This window comes from Melanerpes formicivorus, unplaced genomic scaffold (genome assembly GCF_026170545.1).
Source record: "Melanerpes formicivorus ecotype bairdi unplaced genomic scaffold, bMelFor1.0.p_v2 SCAF_19, whole genome shotgun sequence".
Classification (NCBI taxonomy): domain Eukaryota; kingdom Metazoa; phylum Chordata; class Aves; order Piciformes; family Picidae; genus Melanerpes; species Melanerpes formicivorus.
Genome location: NW_027142371.1, coordinates 15,270,816 through 15,296,943, shown reverse-complemented (window position 1 = coordinate 15,296,943; position 26,128 = coordinate 15,270,816). Strand labels below are relative to the sequence as shown.

General features: G+C 61.6%; 1 protein-coding gene across 10 annotated transcripts; it reads right to left on the bottom strand.

Moving 5' to 3' along the window:
- Positions 1 to 1,744: 1,744 nt before the first annotated feature.
- Positions 1,745 to 19,248, bottom strand: TPD52L2 (TPD52 like 2). Of its 10 annotated transcripts, none has more exons than XM_068150234.1 (10): positions 19,141 to 19,248; positions 18,280 to 18,425; positions 17,107 to 17,255; positions 16,501 to 16,560; positions 9,570 to 9,671; positions 8,492 to 8,530; positions 5,004 to 5,030; positions 4,624 to 4,665; positions 2,926 to 2,974; positions 1,745 to 2,580 (listed from the first exon to the last, which is right to left on the bottom strand). In XM_068150234.1, exons 1-10 carry the CDS (start codon positions 19,157 to 19,159, stop codon positions 2,485 to 2,487), a joined length of 729 nt encoding a protein of 242 aa, XP_068006335.1. In that variant the 5' UTR covers positions 19,160 to 19,248; the 3' UTR covers positions 1,745 to 2,484. The 10 variants fall into 10 exon arrangements, with proteins under 10 accessions (XP_068006335.1, XP_068006336.1, XP_068006337.1 ...); XM_068150235.1 differs by having other exon boundaries at positions 18,280 to 18,398; positions 19,141 to 19,247; XM_068150236.1 differs by lacking the exon at positions 8,492 to 8,530.
- Positions 19,249 to 26,128: the final 6,880 nt, after the last annotated feature.

Sequence of the window (26,128 nt, the reverse complement as noted above, 5' to 3'; positions counted from 1 at the left end):
GGGTGTTCCCCAGGCTTCCAGAGCTTCGTGGGCTCCTGGTCCTGGGTTTGTGCAGGGAAGGAAGCCTTGTCTCCCTGTCCTCTGCACAGGGCAGTGCAGCCCACAACCCAGCACTGAAGGAAACCAGGGGCTGGGACCCGTGACTGCTGCCAGGAGCATGCTTAGAAAGCAGGAAGTGACAAAAGCTGTCAGGGCTGTAACCAGGAAGGGAAGGCTTCAGCAACCTGCCTCCAAAACACCCCAGAGCCCTCGCTGCAGGGGCTGGGGAGGTGGCAAAGCATCCCCAGGGAGCTCCCAGCCCCAGCAGCTCCAGGCTGAGGCATCACACCAACCCCTTGGCAGAGATGAAGTTTTACCTGTAGGAGTAGGGGGGGAAAGGAAAAGAGGAAAAGAAAGAAAGACAGAAAGAAGCCCCAGAAGCTGCAGGCCCAGCTGGGAGCCTCCCTCTGGAAGCTCAGCAGGCTGTGCAGTTCAGGCTTCTCTCAGAGCCTGCTTCCTGCTGCCCTGTGAGAGCCACGATGGCAGCTCCTGCCTCCAGTCCTATCCCAGGACAGGGGAAAGGAAAGAGCAGGCTGCAGATGTTCAGCATTTCCCCTTCATGAGAAAGCAGCCCAAGAGCTGATGGACAAACAGCCCAGAGGGCTGGGCCAGGAGATTTCAGCTGCTCCTCACCAGCAGCCACTGCAGGCAGCTGGTACTGGCCTGGTAAGTTCATACCCCCCAAGAGCAGACTCCAGCCCTGCAAGAGACAGCCAAAGGAGCTCCATCCCATTTTTCTCCCAAAGGAAAGCTTTATTAACAAGTTTCCTCACTCTCCCTCTGTATAAACAGTTCAACACCCAGGCCCCAGCACTCCCAGGGGCACTGCCTCTCTTGCTTGCAGGAAACCAGTTTCAAACGGGGGGCAGCAGTGGAGGACACGCCATGCTCCACCCCCAGCCCAGCACACCTGCCTTCTCATGCCACCCTGGGGCCCCAGGTCCACAGGAGGGGAGCAGGGGATGGGGGAAGGGGTTCAGCAAGCAGGCAAGTGTCAAATCTTGCTCCTCTAGAAGAAGGGAGAGAGAAGGCTGAGTCCCTCCAGGGTGATAAACCACCACAACTGCCCTGCTCTGCACATCAGCCAGTCAGACCTGAGTCAGTGCCAAGGTGCCTCTAAGGCACAGGATCGCTCACCCCAGGCACTCCTACTGCAGGCACCTCACCTGGAAGAAGATCAGGCCTCTGGGAGAACACTCAGCATCCTTCAGCTCCTGAGCAATGGAGTTGGACATCAGAAGAGCTCCTGAAGGAACTGGCTGAGCTCTGTGGCTCTTTAGCCACTTGTGGAACCCAAAACTTACAGCTGGGGCCTTCAACAGAGAACACCCATCCAGTCCTGGGCAGGTGGAGGAGTCCACAGGGAACAGAGTCCCTCCACCTGTGTCCATAGTGCTAGAGACAAGGTTGGCCTTGGTATGCCTGCTCACTAGCAGCCCTCTGCCCTTTCTCCTCCAGGAACCAAGGTGTGAACTGAGGAGGGAGAAGCAAGCTTCACGCTCAGGAAGCAGAGTGCACCACTGAACTGAACACAAGGACTGGCTCACAAGCATGCTGCTGCTGCTGGGGATGGTGCAGAACTCCAGTGCTCAGCCCTCCAGCTTCACACCCTCCTCTAGAGACAAAACCCCCCGCCCTCAACAAATAAAGCATGAGGTGATGTAAGGCTTGCAGTCCAGTTCCAGAGTCCAAGGCAGCACTGCCCTAAGAGGATGCCAAAGCTGCTGCTTTTATTATTCATTTTCTTTGTGGTTGTTTTTCTTTCATTTTAAGCTTTATTTCCTTAAAGTTCATTGCATTTAAAAATAAAGATCTGGAGTTGTAAAGCTAGAGCATTAGTGTAACAGCCAGGCAGCTGCTCAGCGAGGTTTCCCCAGCCCAGAGGAGAAGACAAAGCAGCACAAACCCAGCCACACCACCTCAGCTCCACCCCCATTACCTGACTGCTCTCCTTAAGAGCCAGAGAAAACAGTAACAGGAGAAGCCTGGGAGCTCAGGGAGTAGCTGCATGGCATGCTGTGGCGGGAGAAGGCAGCCAGAAGCTGAAGCTGAGATGCTCATGCACTTGGGCTTCTCCAGTGACTGCCCTGCTCACACTGCTCAGGGGCTGTTCCAAGCTATGTCAGACAAGAGGGGGAAAGGTTAAAAACCAAAGCTGATTCTTTCTCTCTCCCAATGGCAATTCTGAGCTACTTGAAGGAACCTCTCTCAGCTGCTCTGCCAGAGGCCAGCAGTGACACTTCATCTACAAAGGTTAGTGTAAAATACATTTGTGTACAAAAGGTGGCGTTCTCTACCGATGGAGAGCCAGCAGCAGTGTCTAGGGAGGGTGATGGAGCTCCCAGCCTGCCTCTCAGCCCCTGCCAGGATTTGCTGTTGGGCAGATTTGAGAGGGAGGGGGCTGGCTCTCCGCTGTGCCCAGCCCTGCAAAGCCAGGTCCTGGGTCTAGAAGGGAGTGTTGTCCTGTGGAGGCTTGTCCCCAGCCCCCGACGGGGAGTGGAGGCTGTCAGTGCTGTTTTCCCTGCTGCCCACCACTCTGGACTGAAAGGAGAGAAGAGAGAGTCAGGATGATGAGAAAGCAGCACTGAGAACACCAAGTCAGTGCCCCTTGCCAAGGTCACCTGCTGCAGCCAAGACCTGACATAGCTGAGAGGTTACAGAATGGTTTGGGTTGGGAGGGACCTTAAAGCTCATCCCAGCTCCAGCCCAGGCTCCAACCTCCCACCAGCCCAGGCTGCTCAAGGCCTCCCCACCCAGCCTGGCCTTGGACACCTCACCCAGCCTGGCCTTGGACACCTCACCCAGCCTGGCCTTGGACACCTCCAGGGAGGAAGGCAATCAAAGTTTCTGCATCACACTATCTTCACAAGACACAGATAAAGTTACCTTTATGGTCCCAACTCTATCTTCAAATGACTTGAAGGTTGCAGAATTCCTTGAAGGAGAAAACAAAAACAAATGAGCACAAGCCAAGCTGCTGAACTGCCCCAAGCCACACAGCAGGGCTGGGGCTGGGCTCCCTGAGCACTCCCAGGCAGTGCCAGCAGCACCCAGAACGCTTCCAGCTCCTCACAGCCTTTGGCACAGATGGCTCAGGCACACCAGCCAAGGCCCCCACCCCAAGCTCACACCATGTGCAATCCACTCCACTGCTCAAGCTGAGGGAAACAGGCCCCAGCTCACAAGGAATGGACACAAGCAGAGAAGGAACTACCTCTCAGTGTTGCAGGGCTTCCAACCAGAAGCTGCTGCCTTAAATCATGTCAAGGAAAAGCTGGGAAGGGTTTGAAACAAAGGCTTTGGTTTCCCAGGTTACATCCCAGCTGGCTGGAAGGGGAAGGGCCATGTGCCTGCACCTCTGGGCAGCTCCCTCAGCACAGGAGGGCTGGCTGGCACCAGGCAAGGCTCCCAGGCCCCACTGTGCAATGAACTAAGCAGGATTTCATCCTCCCAGCAGAGAAAAGCAGGTCAGTTGTTTGACAAGCTGGGAAGCAGCTCTGCCTGTGCAGGATTCCAGGGGAGTGCTCTGCACTGAGCATGCAGACCAAGCAATTACTCATCAGGAGCTGCTCTCCCCGGGCTGGGCTGCAGGAGCCCTGGGAGAGGACTTGCCTCAGCTCAGCTATTTCTGTTCCACAGAACTGCTTTAGATCTGTGCCCATAAAATAACCTCTGTTGATCTGCAGGGAGGAGGAACACAGGCAGGGCCTCTGTGAGCCTCACAGAATCATCTTAGTTGGAAGAGACCTCAAGATTATCGAGCCCAAGCCTTCCCCCAGCACTGCCAGGGCACCACCAAACCATGGCCCTCAGCACCACAGCTCTGAAACCCCTCCAGGGATGGGGATTGCACCACTGCCCTGGGCAGCCTGGGCCAGGCCTGGAAAGCCTTTGGTGGGGGGGACCAAAACCATTGTTCCTCATGGCCAATCTGAACCTCCCTTGGCACAACCTGAGGCCATTTCCTCTTGTCTCACCACGTGTTCCTTGAGAGAAGGGCCCAGCCCCCACCTGGCTCCAGCCTCCTTTCAAAGAGCTGTGGAGAGCCAGAAGGTCTCCCCCCAGCCTCATTTTCTGCAGGCTGAACACCCCCAGCTCCCTCAGCCACTCCTCACAAGAGCTGTGCCCTAGACCCCTCCTGCAGCCTCTGCTGTGCTCCTCCTGCCAGGACACCTCCACCTTCTGCACAAGGACATGGCAAGAAGGGAGCTGAGCTTCCAGGCTGGAGACAGGGGGCTCAGGTCAGGATCCATCCTGACACTGGCAGTGGCCACACCACACACTGCAGGAGGAGAAGGACCTCTGACAGCTGAGAGCTTTGGTGAGACTTTGGCAGAGCTGTGGCTCCGGGCTGAGGCCAAGAACCACCCAAGAACCACCCAGGTGCTGAGAGCCACCCCAGGAGTCTGGGCTCCAGGGAGCCTGAAGGACTCCAGCCGCAGGCCGCGGCGACTGCATGCACCCAGCGGGGGCTGCTCAGGGAGGGAACCAGGCACAGGCAGGAGAGGATAAACCCAACCAGGATGCAGTCAGCTGCACTCTCCCAGCAATTCCCCTCACAGACCCAGGAGTTGGCTACGTTACCTCATGGCTGGCATGCTTATGGAGTGCCGGATGGAGTAGCTGCTGCTCGGAAGCATTCGGAACAAGGAGAGAGGCAAAGTGACCATCGGGTACTGACACAGCCCAGGCCCTGAGCACTGCCTGCCCCCACACAGCCTGCTGTGGGCAGCCACAGCAGCTGAGAGCCAGCCCTCTCTTCCCACACTGAGGAGCTGCAGCCCAGTTTTCCACAGCTCAGCATCAGGCTGCAGCTGGGACAGGAGTCCCCCCGGGGGCAGCGCTGGGGGAGGTTTCTCAGTCTGTGTCAAGGGGGGGCAGAGTTTAAATCAGCCTCCCCTTCAGCATCTGCAAGGGGCTGCCCAAGAAGCAAATGCCTTCCAGGAGCCTTCAGAGTGTCTTACCTAAAGGAGTTGGAGAAGGGGTGAGCCCTGGGAGAGGCCACAGGCAGCAGAGAGAGAAGGGAAGCAAGAGTCAGATACTTGTGCAGGACTCAGCAGTCAGCGCAGGGCGGCGAGGGAGGGACATGGTCATGGGACAGTGAAGCCAACCTCCCAGCAGGAACCCTCACAGTAAACTCCACAAGCAGGCAGACCCCACTCACTGCTCCTGAATCAGGAGCTTCAGGGAACAAAAGGCACCAGCAGTACCTCGGAGGCAGGGTGCTGGGGAGGGAGAGGTGGTTGCACACCCCCCCAGCACCCAAACCACTTGCCCTGCCTCTGCCCATTGCCTCCAAGGCACCCTGGGGCTTTCTGGACTCTGTTGTAGATTCAGCTTAGCAAATTAAGCAGTGCTTGGCAAAAGACACTCCCTTCCCCCCCCCCAAGCTCTCATACAGAGACAGCATTGCCAGGGCTCCTGGCTGAGCACTTCTGTAACAGGAAGCTGCAAGGGCTACTTGGCAGCAGGCCTGCAGACCTGCAACTCACTGCTCAGAGCAAGCCCCTCTCAGCAAACCACAGACAAGAGCCTCTGGAGAGCAGGCAGCCTGCTGGCCCACCTGGAGCTTGCAGGGCAAACTGTCCCCCAGCAGCTGAGCAGATTTCCACCTGGGATTTTGCCAGGCAGCAACATCCCAGCAGTCTGAGACAGGTGAAGCTTTCCTGCCCTGCAAGGCAGAGCACCAAGATGCTCTCAGGGGGCTTCTCCCACCAGCAGCAGCGCTTCACCCCACTCCAGCACAGCAAGTTGGATCTGAAGGACCTGGCAAGGGGCACAAGGGCTCTTCCCTGCAGCCAGAGCTAAGCATTAGGCTGTGTGGCTTCATTCCCCCATGCATCCCAGGCAGCTCCTTGGCAAGGAGGCTCCTTGAAATGCTGTCTTTGCATGTCAAACATTCACCTTCCACTCACTCCTGCCTGAAGGAGAGCACAGCTAACACGCCTGCCTGCACCCTGCAGCCCTGCCTGCACCCCCTGCAGCCCTGCCTGCAGCCCTGCCTGCAGCCCCTGCCGCCCTGCCTGCACCCTGCCTGCACCCCCTGCCTGCACCCCCTGCAGCCCTGCCTGCACCCCCTGCAGCCCCTGCCGCCCTGCCTGCCGCCCTGCCTGCCGCCCCTGCAGCCCTGCTTGCCCCCTGCCTGCACCCCTGCCTGCGCACCCTGCCTGCGCACCCTGCACCCTGCCTGCACCCCTGCCTGCAGCCCCTGCCGCCCTGCCTGCAGCCCCTGCCTGCACCCTGCAGCTCTGCCTGCACCCCCTGCAGCCCTGCCTGCACCCCCTGCCTGCACCCCCTGCCTGCAGCCCGTAGCTCTGCCTGCACCCCCTGCAGCCCTGCCTGCACCCCCCCCAGCAGCAGTCCCTTGCTCAGCAGCTTGACCTGGATCTAGCAGCAAAGCCTTCTCCTTTCAGAAGAGGTTTCAAGTCCACCTGAATTCAGGGATTTGCAGCACCTTTGGGGCTCAGGCTACCATCTCAGAATGAATTTGCCTGTAGCATTCTGCAGAGCAGAAGGGAAGTGTCTGGGACACAGAAGCAGAGGGCAAGCTCTTGTCACCAGGAGGAAAGCACTCTGCAGCTGGCAGTGCTGGGCTCAGGAGGGTGCTAGGCAGGACACCCAGAAGCCCACTGACTCTCCCCTCTAAGCGGAGAGAAGAGGCACAGCCAGAGCTGGCCAAGACTTGGTGACTCCCATCTGCTACTGAAGGTCCATTTGCTGCCCTCAAGCCAAGCTGAAGGCAGTGAGGGCTCCTCAGCTCCCAGCAGCTCCCAGCCCACAGCTCTTCCTGCTGCCACATCAGCTGGAGCAGAACACAGCAGCCCTGAAGGTTTCAGCCAGGGGCTTGCACTCCCCAGCAGCCTCCCTGGCTCTGAGGGTCAGAGGCATCAGGGCCATCCATCACTGCTTCCCTTGTGTTCATCAGCCCCTGAGGCTGGCTAAACAAGGAAATCCCTTCTGTTATCTCACCACTTCCAGTGGTGGAAAATGAACTTGCTCTGCAAGTGAGTGTGGGGGGAGAGGGGAAAGGGAAAGTCCAGCAGCAGAGGTTGCTCTGAGGCTTTGGAACAGATTCCCTGGGGACAGAGATCAGAACTCTTTGAGAAGTGATCAGAACACCACACCAGGCCCCTGGCCAGCTCTGATCACACCTCAGCACCCCACTTCCACCTGGCCAGGGGGGAAGTGGGACAGGTCCTGCAGAAACTTCTGCCCAGAGTTAAACCTTTCCAAGAGCCACAGACCCCAGAGTGCAGCACAGGAGACAGAGCCTTGTTCAGATACACACAGCAGAGAGGGAGCCTTAAACAACCAGCTTCAAGCAGTCACCCACTGCTGTGTGCCCCCCCAGAGAGCAGGCAGAGCCTGCTGGAGTGCTTCTGGCAGGGATTCCCAAGTGGCTGCCTCTACTTCCTAACAGCCCCTCAAGGTACAAAGAGAGATGCAGTTGTTTGGGGTAGGGATTTGTGCTGAGCAGCAGCAGGGCTGCAGAGGCCAGCAGCAGAGGCTGCAGAGGCCAGCAGCCTGCACAGCCAGCCCTCCCCTCCCCTCCCCTCTGGCAGCAGAGGGTCAGGCTCACTCCTCACAGGGCTGTGCCTTTCCTCCCTCATCACCTGGTCCTGGGATGGGCACAAAGATTGCTGCTGCTGAGTGGGGATCTGGATTGTCCCAGGCCTGCCCACAGGGTGGCCATGTGGGTTCAGGAGTTCCCTGTCCTGCTCTCCAGAAGCAGTTCCCCATCCCTGTGGCACCAGAGTGCAGAAGTCAGGCACCAAATGTACCTCACTTCTAGAATCCCAGAATGGGCTGGAAGGGAGCTCCAGAGCTCACCCAGTGCACCCCTGCCCTCAGCAGGGACATCCTCCCTGCAGCAGCTTGCTCACAGCCTTCTCCAGCCTCACCTTGCACAGCTCCAGCCATGAGGCCTCAGCTCCCTCCCTGGGCAACCTGCTGCAGGGTTCCAGCAGCCTCCTGGGGCACAACTTGCTCCTCACCTCCAATCTCAATCTGCTCTGCTCTCATTTCAAACCACTGCCCCTGGTGCTGTCTCTGCAGGCCTTTGGGAGCAGTCCCTCTGCAGCCTGCTGGGAGCCCTTCAGCTGCTGGGAGCTGCTCTGAGCTCTGCCTGCAGCCTTCCCCTCCCCAGGCTGCACACCCCCAGCTCTCAGTACTAATTTAGTTGGCTTCCCCTCAGCAAAATGCATTGCCCACCCCCACCCCCACCTTGGGCTAGCATCTGATCTGCTAACTCCTCCTGCACATTGGAGCAGTTTCCAGGAAAGAAAAGTCAGAACTCAACTGCTGGAAGGGGCAGGAAGCCAGCTCCTCCTCTGCCAAACTCAGAGGAGTGAGCTACTGCAAACAGCCAGAGTGCCCCTCCAGGCCCACAGCAAACCACTCAGGACAGACCAGAGCAAGGCAGCACTCTGAGCAGAGGCCAGCAGGTTCTTACCACTTGGATCCTCCCAGCCACAGCAGAGTAGCAAACTCCCTACAAAGAACCACAGCCTGGCACTCAGTCCAGGGGCTGGGACAGGCTGTGAGGCACAACACTTCCTCAGGCACTCCTGCCCAGAACCAGGTCTCAGTGCCAAGGACAACATGGGCAGGGACCCTGCCTGGGAAAGCCTGAAGGGGAAGCAGCCTCTGGCTTGGATGTGAAGGTCAGGTGAGGCAGCAGCTGAACCCTGAGCTCTGCAGAGCAGGCAGCTCAGCCAGCAGCTCAGGGAGCCAGCTCTCCAGGTTCCAGCCAGAGGCCTGCACCTGCAGGCACCTCAGAGCTCCTCTGCTGGAGCAGTCAGACAAGCAGCAGCCAGAGGAAGCCATGTCAGTGGCCATGGCCCCCTGGGGCCATTCCTATCTTCCAGGCTCCAGGACACCACTGTGCCTGCAAGGGCACAGCCAGGGCTGGAACCTGCATGAAGCAGCCCCACTGTAACAGAGCAGAGCACAGGGCTGAGCTCTTCCCACTCCTAAGCAGTGCCACTGAGGAGGCAGCCCTCCAGAACCCACTCATGGACTGGGGTGGGTGGGAAGGGAGCTCCAGAGCTCACCCAGCCCTCAGCAGGGACATCCTGCCCTGCAGCAGCTTGCTCACAGCCTTCTCCAGCCTCACCTTGCACAGCTCCAGCCATGAGGCCTCAGCTCCCTCCCTGGGCAGCCTGCTGCAGGGTTCCAGCAGCCTCCTGGGGCAGGACTTGTTCCCCAGCCATGAATGGGAAAGGTAAACTTGAATCTAGTTTCTTGTACATGCTGTGAAGCTGCAGGGGAAGCACAGGGCAGGAGGAGGGGAGAGGCTGCTGAGAACCAAAGCCACACAGCAAGGTGTGGCAGCTCCCAGCCAAACCAGAGCTGAATGCCTCAGAACAGGTTTGGGCCATCAAAAAGTCTCTAAAGAGTTCAATCTCTCCTGAGCCAGGAGCAAGGGACTGCTGGATATGCAGCAAGGCACAGGGCAGAGCCCCAAGCCCAGCTGCTCCCTGGAGCCTCACTGCTGGGAGCAGCCAGGATCAAAGCAGCACAAATCTTACCTCATGTCACCAAACTTCCTGCTGAGAACAGAGCCCACATTGGACAGGGCTGCTGAAGTCTTCTGCCCTGCCTGGGAGAGGGTTTCCTGGGTCTTCTTGTAGCTGAAAAGGAAAGATCAGAGCCTGAACTGCCAGGTGGGCTCTGGAGGCAAGGAGCAGCCCCCCAGCCCCTTGGGTGAGAGGAAGGAGAGGAGCTGGGTTAGTGAGCTGCACTCCCCCCTCAGGGAGCCCCTCCCAGCCCTGCCTGCATCCAGAGGCTGAAGTTAAGAAGCCAGCAGGTGGAGGATCAACCTTTCCACACACTGCCCTGCACCACATGCTCTGAGGGCTGCCCAACACTGGCAGGCAGCCCCCAGGCCCAGCCTGTGGCACCTGCAGCACCACAGCACTGTGTGCCCTGCAGCTCTCCTGTGCTCTCCTTCAGCTCTAGGAACCACCCCAGAGACCCTGCAGCAGCACAAGAGCTTGCTGAGGGTTAGGCTATGGAGCAAAGGAGCCAAGCCAAGCTGAGTGCACAGGAAGCACTGGAGGGCTCAGCACCCCCTCCACAGCTGCTCCCTGGGGAGAAAGAAGCTGGGGCAGAAGCTTCCCATCAGTTACCATCAGCCACAGCACCAGAGGAGCTGACAGCTGCTCCTTGGCAGCTGATGGCAGAACCACTGAGTGCTGGGGGCTGGAAGGGATCAACTGCAACCCCCTGCCACAGCAGGACCCCCCAGGGCAGGTCCCCCAGGGATGCATCCAGGCAGGGCTTGACAGTCCCCAGAGAAGCTCTGGCAGCTGCTCCAAGCTCTGCCTGCAGCCTTCTCTTCCCCAGGCTGAACTCCCCCAGCTCCCTCAGCCTGGCCTTGGAGCAGAGCTGCTCCAACCCCCTGAGCATTCTCCTGGCCTCCTCTGGGCCCTCTCCATCAGCTCCAGGTCCTTCCTGTGGTGACAGCTCCAGAGCTGGAGACAGTGCTCCAGGGGAGGTCAGAGCAGAGCAGAGGGGCAGGATCCTCTCTGGCCACACTGCTCTGGGTGCAGCCCAGGCTGCCCTTGGCCTCCTGAGCTGCAGGCTCACACTGCTGGCTCCTGCTGTGCCCTGCTCAGCACCAGTGCTGCTCTCACACACTTGCAGCTGCTGCAGTGACTGAATCCCAGAGCCAGAGCTGCTCTGGAAGGGCAGGATCTCAGTGCTGGCCTCCAGCAGCTGGGCTCCTCCCCAGCTGCCTGAGCTCAGTCCTGGGATTTGATGTACAGCTGGCCCACAGAACCCCCCAGGACCTTGTGCTGCCTGAGGTATTGGTGCTGACCCCAGGCCTGCCTGGCACTCAGCCCCCAGAGATCAGCACTGAGCCAGGAGAGGAAGGGCTCAGAGACTCCCAGGGCACCATCACAGCCTGCACAGCTGCAGGCTCCCAGCTGTCCTGTCCAGCTCCAACAGACAATGGCAGGGGCTGGAAGGGACCTCTCCAGATCAGCCACTCCAACCCCCCTGCCAGGGCAGCATCCCCTGGAGAAGGTTGCCCAGGAACACATCCAGGTGGGCCTGGGATGCAGTGCACCCTTCAATGGAGGTTCCTCCTCCTGTTTAGCTGGAGCCTGGGGCTGTTCCCCCTTGTCCTGGTCCCATCCCCCTGACACCCACCCCTGAAGCACTGATCAGCACTGATCAGATCCCCCTCAGGCTGCTCTTCAAGACTCCAGAGCCTCAGTTCTCTCAGCCAGAATCCAGCAGATCAAGGCCAGAGGCCTCCCAGGAGCTGACAGCAGGATTCTTAAGGAAGCTGAATCTGCAGCCCTCCAGTGCTGCTCCCCCAGCAGAGCAGAGCAGAGCTTGTGCTGGCAGCAGTGCAGTCTGCATGCTGCAGGTGACCGTGGTGCAGCAACCCCCAGCAGGGCAACCTCCCAGCTGAGTGTAAACTTGGCAGAAGAAAGGAACTCCCCAGCAGCAGCTCAGCCCTGCAGCCACCTCGGCCCCCGCAGCCACCTCGGCCCCTGCAGCCTGCTCCTGCCCCTGCAGCCACCTCCTGCCCCTGCAGCCACCTCCTGCCCCTGCAGCCACCTCGGCCCTGCAGCCACCTCGGCCCTGCAGCCACCTCGGGCCCCGCAGCCACCTCGGGCCCCGCAGCCACCTCGGCCCCCGCAGCCACCTCGGCCCCTGCAGCCACCTCGGCCCCTGCAGCCACCTCCTGCCCCTGCAGCCTCCTCGGCCCCTGCAGCCACCTCGGCCCCTGCAGCCACCTCCTGCCCCTGCAGCCTCCTCGGCCCCCGCAGCCACCTCGGCCCCCGCAGCCACCTCGGCCCCTGCAGCCACCTCGGCCCCCGCAGCCACCTCGGGCCCCGCAGCCACCTCGGCCCCCGCAGCCACCTCGGCCCCTGCAGCCACCTCGGCCCCTGCAGCCACCTCCTGCCCCTGCAGCCTCCTCGGCCCCTGCAGCCACCTCGGCCCCCGCAGCCACCTCGGCCCCCGCAGCCTGCTCCGGCCCCGCAGCCTCCTCGGGCCCCGCAGCCTCCTCGGGCCCCGCAGCCTGCTCCTGCAGCCACAGCTCCCCCACACCCCCACAGCCTCCCTCCACTGCTGCAGTGCAGGAGGCAGAGCCAGGGAAGAGCAGCTGAGGAGCTCTAACCCAGAGCTGCCACCAGAGATGTGGAGCTGCCCTGTGGCAGCCAGGGCTCAGGTTATACAAAGCTTTCATGCAGCTTAACTGCTCCCAGCCCTGACCTAGAGGCTTCCACTGCTCTCCCCCATGGCCAGGTCCATCAAGGCTGAAGCCCCCAGCCACTCACCACCTGAGCACAGGAGAGTGAGCCACACCTGAGGGCAACCAAGGGGAGCTCTGCCTTGTCCCTTGCTCTGCCCTGTGGTGCTCAGCCCTGTGGTGCTCAGCCTGGGGCACTCAAAGCTTCCATCCCAACCCTCTCCTACAAACCCTGAGAGAGAGGAGCCAGGGCTGCAGCCTCCTCCATCCAGCCATCCACATCACCTTCCTCTCACTTGTTCCCATCCAGCTGCCTGGCTCCAGAAGTCATCCTGGGGCCTGCTGACAGCCAAGCTGGAGCTGGGGACAGGCTGGGCTGAGTCCTGGCCTGCCTGGGCAAGGCTCACAGAGGCCAAGTCTGAGCCCAGCAGTGGCCACTGCCAGGAAAGTGAGCAGTGCACAGGAGCACCAGAGGGTCACCTCCTGGGCCTGCTCCCAGTCCAGCCAGGGTCCTGGTCAGGGACAATTCTGGGAGATGCCAGCAGCAGCTGAGAACAGAAGCAGAACTTCCCCTGCCTTTATCTGAAGCTCAGGAAAGGCAGAGAGGCAACAAGGAGGAGTTTTCACTCCTGGGTTTGGGGCTTTGTGCAGATGCCTTCAGGCTCTTCCCTGCTGAGCTCTGCATTGTCCCTGACCAGGTCCAAACCCCCCCTGCCAAGGCAGGTCACTTAGAGAAGGTCACCCAGAACACAGCCAGGGGGGTTTGGAATGTCCCCAGAGATGGAGGCTCCACCACCTCTCTGGGCAGCCAGCTCCAGGGCTCCAGCAGCCTTAAAGCAGCTCCTCCTCATGTCCAGATGGAGCTTCAGATGTCCATGTGTGTGCCCCTTGCCCCTGGGCAGCACTGAACACAGCCTGCTCCCATCCCCCTGCCACCCATCTTTGATCAGCATTGATCAGAGCCCCCTCAGGCTGCTCTCTCCAGACTACAGAGCTCCAATCCTCTCAGCCTTTCCCCCTCAGCGAGGTTCCAGCCCCCTCAGCAGCCCTGGAGCCCTTTGCTGGACCCTCTCCAGCAAGTCCCTGTCCTTGAAGTAGGGAGCCCAGAGCCAGCACTCCAGCTGCTGCCTCACCAGCTACTCCTGCATCCCCATCACCCCTCCACTGTCACCTCACCAGCAAGAGCTGCCAGTGCCTGCTGCCAGAGCAGTGCTGCCCAGGCTGCCCAGCTCGGGGCCAGCGCCGCGGCCGCAGGCTTCCGGCACTCAGGGAAGCTGAGACCAGGAGAGCTCTGCAGCTCCAGCAGCCACAGCCAGGCTCTGATTAGACAGCCCTGGGCTCACAGCCACAGCTGCCAGCATGGGTGAACACCAAGGCAAGTGGAAGAGAGGCCACTTCCATCTTCAGCCAGCCACAGGCAGCAGACACTGACAGCAGGCTGCCTGCCTGCAGGCCTCTGTGCTGCTCCCACCTCTCATCCCTGCTCTTTGTCTGAAGAGAGCCTCCTGCTCTGCCACACACTGCTGCTAACCCAGCTCCAAGCACTGAGCTCCAGACCCACTCCAGAGAGCAGGCCAGGCTGCCTCCCCTAGACCCAACCAAGCAAGGTTTCAATCAGCTCAGAACACAACAGCACAGGCTGCCTGCTCCCACTGCCTGCTGGGGGGAAGATGCAGGGAGAAGGCCAAAGGCCAACTTCCACACTGCCCTTCCACAAGTCAGTCCAGGGGAGACCTGAGTTCCAGGCACTTAACAGCATGACAGAGTCCCAGAAAGGGTTGGGGGTCATCCAGTGCACCCCCTGCCCTCAGCAGGGACATCCTGCCCTGCAGCAGCTTGCTCACAGCCTTCTCCAGCCTCACCTTGCACAGCTCCAGCCATGAGGCCTCAGCTCCCTCCCTGGGCAACCTGCTGCAGGGTTCCAGCAGCCTCCTGGGGCACAACTTGCTCCTCACCTCCAATCTCAATCTGCTCTGCTCTCATTTCAAACCTCTGCCCCTGGTGCTGTCCCTGCAGGCCTTTGGGAGCAGTCCCTCTGCAGCCTGCTGGGAGCCCTTCAGCTGCTGGGAGCTGCTCTGAGCTCTGCCTGCAGCCTTCTCCTTTCCAGGCTGAACTCCCCCAGCTCCCTCAGCCTGTCCTTGTGGCAGAGCTGCTCCAGCCCCCTGAGCATTTTCATGCCCCCCTCTGGACCCTCTCCATCAGGTCCATGTCCCCTGAGAGCAAGCAGGCACCCGAGGGCCATCACCTGGCCCACAATGCAATCATGCAAACAGTGACCTGAGGAAAAGCTTCCTCACACAGAAGAGGGTTAAGAAAGGTGAAGGCTAGAAAAGAGAGAGCTCCAAAGAGAGCCAGGTGAAAGCAGAGCTGTGGGAGCAGAGCAGAGGAGAGCAGTGCAGGCTGGCAGGCCAGCTGGAGGAGAGGACACTCCCACTCCTGACTGAGTTCATTCCACTGCCCCAGTGTGCTGCTGGCTGAGAGACAGCTGCAAACACAAGGGAGGTTAGATAGTGAGCCCAGGCTCCTGGCAGATGCCTCTCTGGACACCTTCCACACCCTGAGCTGTCTCTTCACACTTCAGAGTGTCACAGGCTTTAGTTCCCTGACAATGGAGCCCCCTCTGTTACAGCCAGAAGGGAAGGAGCTGTGGGGAGGCAGGGAGACAGCTAAGGCCCAGGTGTTCAAGCACTGAGCACACAGAAACCAAGCCTGCAGCTCAGGGGTGGCAGGAATTGGAAGCCTTCACATCTGCTGCTGCCTCTCCACAGGCACTGTGGCAGGCCTGGGCTGGAGAGCACAGAGCAGTGAACCAGCTCAGGGCCAAAACCAGAGCAAAGGAAGCAGAGGGCCACCCCCAAAGCCCCTCACCCATAGGCTGACCTGCCCAAGCTCATTGATCTTCAGCAGTCTCTACAGCCCAAGGGGCACCTCAGGGGCTGTGGGAACTCAGAGTGGAGGTGCAGAGCAAACACAAGCACTGCAGAAAGTGGCTGCCACCAACCCAGGCAGAGGGCCTGCAGGTGGCATGGTACAGGCAGCTGAGCTCCCCCTGCAGTGGACTAAGCCCAGCTGGATCAGTGACCCTCACTGATGACTGGATGCTCCCCACCCAACCCTTCCTCTTAGCTACACACTCACCCCCTTCACCACAAGAGAAAGGAGGGGAGAGACTCGAGTGCAGAGCACACCCCAAGGCTCCCTGAGGCTCAGCTGTGCAGCAGGAGTCACTCTCATGTCTAACAACCAACAGATACTCTACAGCCAGCCAGATGTCCTCTGCCTGCATCTGGCACCTGCTCAGCTGCACAGCAACGACCAAAACTCATGGCTTCCCCATGCTGGCATCAGAAGGGTTCACACACATCACCATCAAGGGATGTCTCAGCATTTGCACTGCCTCCACTGCCAGCCACAGCTGAGTGCCCCCAGCACCTGCCCCTGGCACAGAGTCACACAATGGGCTGGGTTGGAAGGGACCTCAAAGACCGTCTGGTTCCAACCCCCCTGCCATGGGCAGGGACCAGCTTGCTCAAGGTCCCATCCAAGCTGGATGTGAACAGTTCCTGCCTTGGAGTCTCCCCAGTTTCTCTGGGGAAGCTGTTCCAGTGCCTCCCCACCCTCATGGAGTTCTTCCTAATGCCCAACCCAAATCCAGCCTCTTCCACTTTGAAGCCACTGCTCCATCTCCTCTCACTGCATGCCTTCACACAAAGCCCCTCCCCAGCCTTCCTGCAGCCTCCTTCAGCTGCTGGAGGGCTGCTCCAAGGTCTCCCTGGACTCTCCTCTTCTTCAGACTGAAGAACTCCAACTCTCTCAGCCTGTCTCCAGCCCTCAGATCATCCTCATGGCCTCCTCTGGACCTGCTCTAACAGCTCCACATGCAATGAGAAGATAAAACAGTTTAAAGGCAAGAGGCTCCTTAGCAAGGCCCCTGAGCACAGCAGCCTGCCCTACCCATGAGCAGCTGAAGGCTGCTTGAGAGTTTGGATTGGGTTTCTCATCCAGTGGGGTCTGGTAACTGATTGGGATTATCTTCTGTAGTGGGCAGGCCATGAGAGAGCTGAGAGCAGCAGCATGCACTCCTCTCCTCTGCAGCTGAGGGGTGCTCACAGCTGGAAGCCAAGCATGCTGCTACTGACAGTCCTGCTCCCTCCAGCTCCCAAGCCAGCCCTGGGGCCTGTGAGGACAAGCAGTAGCAGAAGCTGGGGAGTGCAGCAGGGAGGAGGTGCTGAGGAGCCCGAGGCACTCACAAGTCAGACTGGGTCACTCTGTCATTCCACTCGCCAAGTTTCTCTGAGGTTTTCACATAGCTAGAAACAGAAAGTGTTCATGAATATAGCTTCAGTATTCATTTCTCTGCAGAAGACAAGGACAGGTTTCAGGGACAGCAACAGAGACCAGGCAGGGGTGCAGGGAGGATGAAGAGGAAAAGGGAAGGGACAAAGAGATGAACAGCTCAAGGATCTGCTCTGCAGCAGCACTGCCAGCAGCCCCAAATCCCAGTCAAGGTACCAGGTACTTCAGACTGGTCACAGCTCTAGGGGCACCTGTACAGCCAGGCACAACTGCAGGGCCCAACTTACCTCTTTCCCCCTCCTCCTGGCACTGCCAAGGCAATCCAGGCCTTGAAGATGACGAGAAAGGGCATCCAGCAGCAGCTCAGCAGCAGCTCAGCCACAGGAGGGGCTGTTTGTGCTGCCATGCAACAGCAGTGCAGTGCTTGCTTTTTGAGTGCCTTGTGCTCCACAGATGCACCAGAGCAAGAGCTTCCAGCCACCTGGGAGAGCCCTGGCACAGCCCCTGCTGGGACAGAAACGCTGGAGAGGCCTCCTGGAGCGCAGGTGGATCACACTTACGCGGTGGAGACTTGGACGTCGTGCCAGCTCTTGGAGAGGTTCTGCTTTAGCCCATCCAAGGGAGTCAGGCCCAGCTTCCTCTTCAGCTCCCCACAGTGCCTCTCTTTAGCAGCCAGAACTTGTCTCAGAGTCCCAATTTCTTCTTCAACCTTGGGGAGAGGTGGAGGTTTGCCTTAAGTCACAGCTCAGGAAAGCTCTGGAAGCTGAGCCAGGGCTCTACCAGCCTCAGCACTAGCAAGGTGCAAAGAGCTGGTAGGAAGGAACAGCAGCTACAGGCAGAGGAACCCAAGTGGACAGAACAGTGCTAGAGTAAGAGGCCTACAACTCAGACTGCAATGAGGAAAACATCCTCACAAGTCTCTGTGCTGGTGACTTAATGGCAGCAAGATCAGAGCTCACCCCTGGAGGTGCAATGTCACCACCAGATAACCATCAGTTGCCAAAACCTATTCACTAAGGTTTTATCTACAAGTCTTGGCCTCTGATGTCATCAAAGCAAAGAGTTCCTCAAAGGCCTTTCTGACATCCTTTGCAAAGCTCTCTGAAGTCATTTTCAAGCAGGGAGGGTTTGGCTCTCCCTTAACTGAGTGGTGCCACCAAGTCCTTCCCTGCTAACACCTGGAGGATAAATTCCACCACAGGAACACAAGAGAAGAGCAGAGCTGCAATTTCAGCCAGAACTTATAAACCGACCTTGAAACCTCCCAAAAGTGCCCAAAACGTAGGATCTTACAAGCTGCCAGCTCTTCAAAGGCACAGAGACACCAACCTAGCTGCCTGCACAGCAGAATAGATGTTGAAGAGAAAGAGGCTGGGAAAGAGTATGTTAAGTGCTCCATTGTTTCAGCTTCCTAAGGAAAAAGGACTCTCTTCTGCATTCCACTTGCCTGAAGTGTTTTCTTGCTTCAAATTGGAGCTGAGAGCCTGGGCTAAGCTCACAGCACCACAACCCACTTATTTCCTCAGAGCTCTAAATTAAGTGACTCTGGGAAGGAGCTGCAGCGTTTGATGTGGCTGCCAGCTTTGTGCCTGCTAACAATCAGCCCAGAGATCCAAAGGGAACAGCACTGCAGAACGAGAAACAACCACCCCAGCTGCTGCTCCTGCTTGCTCCTGCGCCCGGGGGATCACAACTGGGGCCACACAGAACCCAACTGACCAACTCTCCACTACCTTGGCAAGCTCAGCTCTCAACTCCTCCTCCTCGGCTAGAGTCAAGCCCTCGGGCGCGGCGGTGCGGGCCGAGGCGGCGGAGTCCACAGGCACATCTGTCATGGTGTCGGCCAGCAGACCTTTGTTGGGAGAGTTAAGGTTGATATCTGTCACAGACAAGGAGCAGAGGGCAGACAGAATAAGCAGCCAGCAAGCCAAGCACGTTATGCAAACCTGGGGGCTCCGTGGGGAAAGGTGAAGAAAGGCACTGTGCACAAAGGGGAAGAGAAACCTCCGCTGGGGTTTCCTCCACCGGCATCTCTCAGCAGCGACACAAGCACAGGGCTCTGCTCATCCAAAATAGCTCCTCTGCCCAGCACCAGCTGCTACGTACCGCAGGACCCACGTGAGCCCGGGGAGAGAATGGAGACGACGAACCCCGGGGGACAAGGGCGACAAGCCCCGGGGGAATACGGGGACGACCGTGGCGGGGAGCTGCCCCGGGGGGGGCAAACAAACCACATGGCAGGGCCCTGCCCTTACAGCCCCAGAGGGGCTCACCCGCACGGCAGCTCCCCTCCCGCGCCCCCCCGCCGCCCCCGGGCCTCTCTCCACTTCTCCTGGGTCCATCTCCCCCTTCACGGCAGCAGCCCTGCCCCGCCTCGGGCCTTCATCGCACCGGGGCCATCTCTTCACGCACACCGCCCCGGGGCTCATCACCCCCTCACGGCAATAGCCCCCTCCCCCTACCGCCGCCTGGGGCCTTCTCGACCCCACAGGCCGCCTCTGCCCCTCACGGCCTCCCCGGGAGCCCCGCCCCACAAAGCGTCCGGAGGCGAAAGCTGGTCCCGGGCAGCCCAAGCGCGGCAGCCGCAGCCCTACCCTGGCTCGCACTCTCCATGGCGGAGCCCCAGGCCCGGCCCGTCCCGCTACCGCCGCTGGAGAAGGCGCCGCCGCCGCCGCCGCCCCCCGTGACGCAATCAGCGCGGCGCCGCCCGCCCACTTCCGGGGAGGGTCGCGGAGAGATTGCGTCACAGCGGCGTCGCCATGGGGACGGCGCCATGCTGCCCCCAGCCGACCCCCCCCCCGGCAACGGCGGCCAGGCGGCGGTGACGTCACGGGGCAGCTGTGACGTCACGGGGCGGCGGTCAGCGCGGCCGGGCGGGGCCGTTCGGCAGGGCGGAGGGCAGGGGGCAGCACTGCGCGGGGCGCCCGGCTCGGCCCTGCCGCCGCGCACGAGCGGCCCCGGGGGGACCCCCCCGCCGCCATGGGCCCCGAGCGACCCCCCCGGCGGCACGGCCCCGAGCGACCCCCCCGGCGGCGCGGCCCCGAGCGACCCCCCGGCGGCGCGGCCCCGAGCGACCCCCCGGCGGCACGGCCCCGAGCGACCCCCCGGCGGCGCGGCCCTCGGCACCGAGGCGGGGGCTGCTGCCCGGCGCTGGCAGCTTCCTGCCGCCGGGCTGCTGGCGGAGGGGCGGGGTGGTCCAGCCTGAGAGAAGAAGGCAGCAGGGAGACCTCCTGGTGGCCTCGCAGCGCTGGAAGGGGCTGCTGAGAGAGCTGGGGGCAGGCTGCCGGGCAGGGCCTGTCGGGGCAGGGCAAGGGGAGGTGGTTTGAGCTCAAAGAGGGAGAATCAGGCTGGAGAGAAGGAAGAAATGTTTGACACTGAGGGTGGGGAGAGCCTGGCCCAGGCTGCCCAGGGAGCTGGGAGCTGCCCCCTCCCTGGCACCACTGCAGCTCAGGTTGTTTGTGGCTCTGAGCAAGCTGCTCTGGCTGGGGATGTCCCTGGGGGCTGCAGGGGGTTGGACTGGGTGACCTTGCAAGGTCCCTTCCCACCCAAACCGCTCTGGGACTCCAGGATGATTCACCATGAGCCCTGGTGCACTTCTGCCCTTTCCACCCACCAGCACCCGCAAGGCTTTGGGGCTCCCAGGTGGATCTGAGGGTGGCTGTGGTGCCCAGTGCCTCCCCCAGCTCTCCCAGCCCACCCCACTGAGTGCCCACCGGCCGCTGCCAGCAGATGGGGAGGCAGTGGCAGGAGAGGGTTTCAGCCTTCCAGGCTGCTGGCAGGCAGAGCTCAGCCCCTCTTGCCAGTCATTTGGGGGGGGCTGGAAGCAGGTCGGGAGCCAAAACTCCCCAGCAGCATCACCTCCAAGCCTGCCTCGGTTTTGAGAGGCATCTCGGGGCAGGGGGAAGCTCTGGGCTGCCCCACTTCACCCCATCTGCAGCCCCCTCGTCACAAACCCGGCTCTGGGTGTTGGTTCTCAGCCACTTTCATTTTCAGAGCCCTTCCCGCTCGGTCTCTGGGCGCTGCCGAGGGCGAGGCGTGAAAGGGGAAGCGAATAATCAGCGGGGAAATGGCCATGAATATTTCAGCGCCCTCGCAGCAGCGCCTCGCCTGCCTGAGCAGCAGGTCTGCGCTTCGTGCTGCCGGCGCTGCTGGAAATGCCCTCTCTGGGCCACAGCCCATCCCTGCCGTCCTTGAAAGGAGAAGGAGCCCCCGGGCAGCTCTGCCCTGCGCTCGGGGGCTTCGCGGGGGTCGTTGTCAAAGCGGAAGCCCCAGCACGGCCCTGGGTGTGAAGCTGAGCTCGCTGCAGACCCAGGGAGTGGCTGAACGCTGAGGCCATGAGGGAGAGGGGGATTGTCCCCCTGCCCAGCAGAGCCTGGGCTCGGGCAAGCCTGGCCAGGAGAGGTGGCTGCAGCAGGAGGAGCCTGCAGAGCTGCGGCTCCGGAGGGCTGTGGCTTGCAGGGAGCCGCAGTGGCCTCTGCCAGCTCTGCCAGGCGTGAAGCCTCGCTGCCAAGTCCATCCTTGCCACGCAGCCAGGGACCAGGCTGTGCCTCCCAGGGATGCAGAGGATGCTCCTCCGAAGCTGCACCGCCCCAGTGGCTAATTCTGCTCTTCCTTCAAGCCCTGGCTTTTAATTAAATGCATCACGCTGTCAACTTAATTATTCCCCGTCCCGAGCCTTTGCAGGGCGCCGGCAGCCGAGAGCCAGCCTGCTCCTGGGGAGGGGGAGTGCAAACCATCCTTAGTGGAGAGCCTTGCTTTTGTTCAGGCCTGCTGCGGGGCCGCCAAGGCCGGGGGACAAAACGCCTGGAGAGGTGTTGCTCGCCCTGGCAGGCCCGGCTCTGCTGCCCCGAGTTCCCCTTTCGCTGCCCCTGGGCTTTCTGCTCGCCTGGGGCTTTCCGGTTCATTTTTTCCCCCCTGGCTGGTGAGTGCTGAACCGGCAGCCCGGGGCCGGTGCCCGTGGCTGATCCCCGGCCAGCCCTGCGGAGGCAGAGGGGAGGGACGGGGCCGGCTCGGAGGAGGCGAGTGGCATCTCCCCGCGCCCGGGCACGGCTCCGTGCCTCCGGGGAGCTCACCCCCCGGGCGGCAGGCTGCTTTCCAGCCCCGCCAGAGCCCGGGGTCCAAGCTGCGCCTGTTTCCCGGCGAAGCAAGGGGCTGCCTGCACAGCCGCGCAGCTGGCCGGCGGCACCCTGGCTGTCCTTGTCCTTGCGGGGCGGCGATGCTCAGCCCGGCCTCCATCGGCGCTGGGCTGGGGCAGGCGTCGCCGCTCGGCGGTTCGCTCGGAAGCCGACACGATCTGGGCTCCGTGCCCCCTTTGCAAGCAAGCCCTGACCTAGATTCCCCTGCCTGCTGCAGTGCCGGCTGAGCTCCGCTCTCCTCCTGGCTCCTCCAGCAGCTGGAAGGGGCCCAGCAGGGCAGCCCTGGCTCCTGCTCCCCCACCGGCGGCTCCGAGCCCCGCGGTGAGCGCCCGGCGCCCTGCTGCCTTGTGCCCGGCTGCAGGAGGGGTGCTCCTGGGGCTGCAGATGGGTGACCAGGCACTGTGTGTGCCACCCCTCGGCACGGGGGCATGGCATCAGCAGGGGATGTAACAGTGGAGTCTGGGTGCAGCGTGACCATGCTGTCTATATCCATCCCTCCCTCCATCCCTCCCTCCATCCATCCATCCATCCATCTATCCATCCCTCCCTCCATCCATCCATCCCTCCCTCCATCCATCCCTCCCTCCATCCCTCCCTCCATCCATCCATCCCTCCCTCCATCCATCCCTCCATCCATCCCTCCTTCCATCCATCCATCCATCTATCCATCCATCCCTCCCTCCATCCATCCATCCCTCCCTCCATCCATCCATCCATCCCTCCATCCATCCCTCGCTCCATCCCTCCCTCCATCCATCCCTCCTTCCATCCATCCATCCATCTATCCATCCATCCCTCCCTCCATCCATCCATCCCTCCCTCCATCCATCCATCCATCCCTCCATCCATCCCTCCCTCCATCCCTCCCTCCATCCATCCCCCCATCCATCCATCCACCCATCCATGGGTCCCCAGCACACCCAGTCCCCCACTGGCAGTTACAGCCCCAGCCCTTCCTTGGAGAGCTGTCACACACACACACCCCCTCACCCCCAGTGTCACCCGCAGTGGGCAGCTGCCCAGGGTGGCACTTCCCTGAGCGCTGGTGGCAGAACACAACGTAAAAGCAAACCATTAAAGCCCAGCAAACTTAAAAGCAAAGCACTAGGAATGGCGCCGGCCCCCTCCTCCCGTGGGACACGGAGGGGGCAGCTGGGAGCTGGGAACAGGAGGGGAGGCTCCTGCCAGTGTCACTCCCCAGACGTCACCCTGGGGGCTGCCCCAGCTCCCCTGTGCGGCCAGCCCCCGCCCTTCGGCGCTCCAGGTGAGCTGGATCCTTCTCCCCTGCCGCGGGGGGCAGCGGGGGGCACGGCTGGGGTCGGTGTTCCTCTTTCCCATCCCCTGCGTGCTGGGGGCAGCGTCGCTGCTGCTGGCTTCTGCTTTTCTCCAAACCCAAAATAGCCTCCGGGCCGCGGGGGGGACACACACGCTTCCTCTTTCCAAGCCACCGGCACTGGGGAGGGGACAGAGACTCGGCAGGGCTGAGCCGAGGGGCGTGGGGGCAGCTGCTGGGGCTGGAGGACAGATGTCAGCTGTGGGACCCGGACTGGATCTGCACCAGCGCAGCGTCCCCCACTCTGCCGTCTCCCTGCCAGTGTGGGCACAGGGACTGTGTGGCTGCATCCCATGGAGCAGCCTGGGCTGGCATCCCGGCATCTCCCGAGGTTCCCATGCCCATCTTCCCACCCTGAGCTTCTGCCTCAGCTCCACACCCCATGGGCTGTCCAGGGATTCCCACCCAGACCCTGCTCTCCCCAGAAAGTGTCTGTGACTCCTCGCCCACCAAATCCCACCCCAAACACCCTCAGAAGCCATGGGACTGGTCCCAGCCAGGGCAGGTTGGACTCCTCTCCAACCACCCTGCTCCTGCTTCCTTTGGGGCCGGTCTGGGAGCCCCTCCTGGCATCCCTCTGCCTGCAGACAGATCCCTTCCTCCCTGCTTCACTGCCCCAGCTCCTCTGGCTGCTGAACTCATGGAGCCAATCCCCCACTCAGGGGGTTCCTCTTTGGTCCCCACCTTGTCACCTCCTGAGCCAGCTCTCATTCCCACCCTGGGAACTCCCCCAGCAGTGCTTGGGGTGGAGTTGCTCATCCTGCAGTCACAGCAGAGCCATCAGTGCCACGGGGCAGGAGGCATCACCTGTCCCAGCCCCACTGCATCACCCTGCTGCCCACCAGCTCCATCCCCGCGGCCAAGTCCCCCCTCAGGGGATGCAGGGGGACATGGAGGGAAGGCTCTGGTCGCAGGGGCTGCCATGCACTCATGGAAGGCTGTGCAGGATCCCCTCGAGCGTGCACACTGCTGGGGATGTGCTGCTGAGGGACCAAAGGGGTGATGGAGCTGCATCCCAACCCAGGGTCTGGAGCTCCACAGCCTGTCTGGGGGGCAAGAGATGATTCCCAGGGGCACAGGCTGCAGGAGTCACCCTGCTGCCAGCATGGCTGTGACCAGCCCTGGGTGCCATTGTGAGCCGTTGTGGCTGGCCCCTGCCTGGGGGTGTTCAGGGCCAGGTTGGGTGAGGCTTTGAGCAACCTGGGCTGGTGTGCCCGTGGCAGGTTGGAACTAGATGATCTTTAAGGTCCCTTCCAACCCAAATAATTCTGTGATTCTGTGTCCTCACTGGTACCCAGCACCCGTGGGAGGTGAGGGAAGGATCTGGCCCTCCAGCCCTCCCTCCTGCTCCTGGCCGGAAACAGGCTGGGCAAAAAAATCCTCCTCCTCCTTCCTGCTCTTGCCTGATTTTCCCTTGCCCTGCCCAGGGCTGCTCAGGGACCTGCTTCCCACCCTGCTAACCTCACCCTGGGATCCATCCAGCACCATCTGCCGCTTGGAAAAACCCTGCTCCTTAAGCTGCTCTAATCCCCGAATCCTATCTGCGTCCCGCAGCCGCTGCCAGCCGCCGGCAGGGAGCCTCTCCCCGGGCTCCCACAGCCTGGGGCCGCGCTCACCGCAGCCTCCCCGGCTTCTCCTGCCCATGCTGCCGGGGCCGGGAGGGTGCTGGGCAGGAGCCGGCTCCGGCACTGTGGGAAAACGCAAAACGCTGGGAGAGAAGAAGGCAGAAAAGCAATAAACGATTCCCAACGCACCCAGGGAGCAGGATGAGCTCTGCAGCCAGGGCAGAGGGCTGGAGTGCAGGATGCGGCCAGGGGGGCAGAGCCCCCGCCAGGGCAGGGAGCTGCGGAGCAGCTGGCAGGAGAAGAAAGGGAGCGAGGGGCTGGGAAGAGGAGGGAGAGGAGACGGAGGGGATGAGCTGGCAGCGCAGAGCCGAAGGGCAGCAGGCAGCCCCAGTGGCTCAGGAAGCTGGGAATGGAGGAGCAGGGGGCCGGGGGGGGTCTCCCCCTGCTCTCCCCCCCCCCCCCCGAGGAAGCACAGGGGAGAGCTTCCCGGAGGATGCAGGGCACGGCGAGAGAGGAAGCGCCGGAGACAGCTGCACAACATCTGGCAGCGGCGTGGCCCCCGGGACCCTGAGGCAGCCGAGCCAGCGCCACGCTTCCTGCCACCCCCCCCGCTGCCAGATGTGCACCTCGCCCCCCCCCCCCCCCCCGGGCTGCACCCCCAGGCCCTGCACCCCCACCCTTGCCTGCAGGCTGTGCCCAGCACCTGCTTCCAGCCCAGCCCCAGCTCGCTGGCGCTCCCAGGACCCCGCGGCCACCCCCGTGCCCAGGGGACCTGTGGCCCTGTCACCTCCGGCAGCCTCTGCTGGCCTCCCCGGCTCCTGTGGGGCCCCAGCTGTGCCCACAAGGGGCACGATCCCCGCTGTGACACCACGATGCCATTGCCCACCGGCTGGCCAGGCAGCAGCAGCCTGGGGACCCAGCAGAGAGGGGCAGGGGGGCCAGGACCGCCCCAGCCTGGCCAACACTTCCCACCCCATTCATGGAACTGTTTGGGTTGGAAAAGGCCTCTAAGGTCACCCAGTCCAAGCAGCAACCCAACCCCACCATGGCCACTACACCCTGGCCCCAGGTGCCATGGCCACAGGAACCCCTCCAGGGATGGGGACTGCACCACCCCCCTGGGCAGCCTCTGCCAGTCCCTGACCACTCCTGCAGCAAAGATCTCCAACCTAAGCCTCCCCTGGGGCAACCTGAGGCTGCTGGTGCCCTTCTTGCCCACCTGGGCACCCCCTGGCTCATTGTCAGCAGCTGTCAGCCAGCACCTCCAGGTCCTTTTCTGCTGGGCACTTCCCAGCCCCTGCCCCAAGCCTGGAGCCTTCCTGGGGTTATTGTGACCCAAGTGCAGGACCCAGCCCTTGGTTTTGTTGAACCTCACCCAGCTGCCCTCAGCCCATGGATCCAGATCCCTTTGCAGAGCCTTCCTACCCTCAGGCACACCAACCCTCCCACCCCATTTAGTGTCATCTGCAAACAATTCCTTCTGCTCCAGATCCTTCTGGATGCAGGATGCCCTGAGCAGGGAGCTGCCCAGCCCTGGCAAATAGCTGGG

Bases quoted from the DNA above. Each gene is read 5' to 3' on its own strand.
- TPD52L2 (XM_068150234.1), bottom strand. The intron at 9,672-16,500 runs GTGAGTGCCTCG...TTTCCTTTTCAG, and splicing joins AGAGTGACCCAGTCTGACTT to CTACAAGAAGACCCAGGAAA. The intron at 5,031-8,491 runs GTAAGAACCTGC...GGCCTCTCCCAG, and splicing joins TGGCTGGGAGGATCCAAGTG to GGCTCACCCCTTCTCCAACT.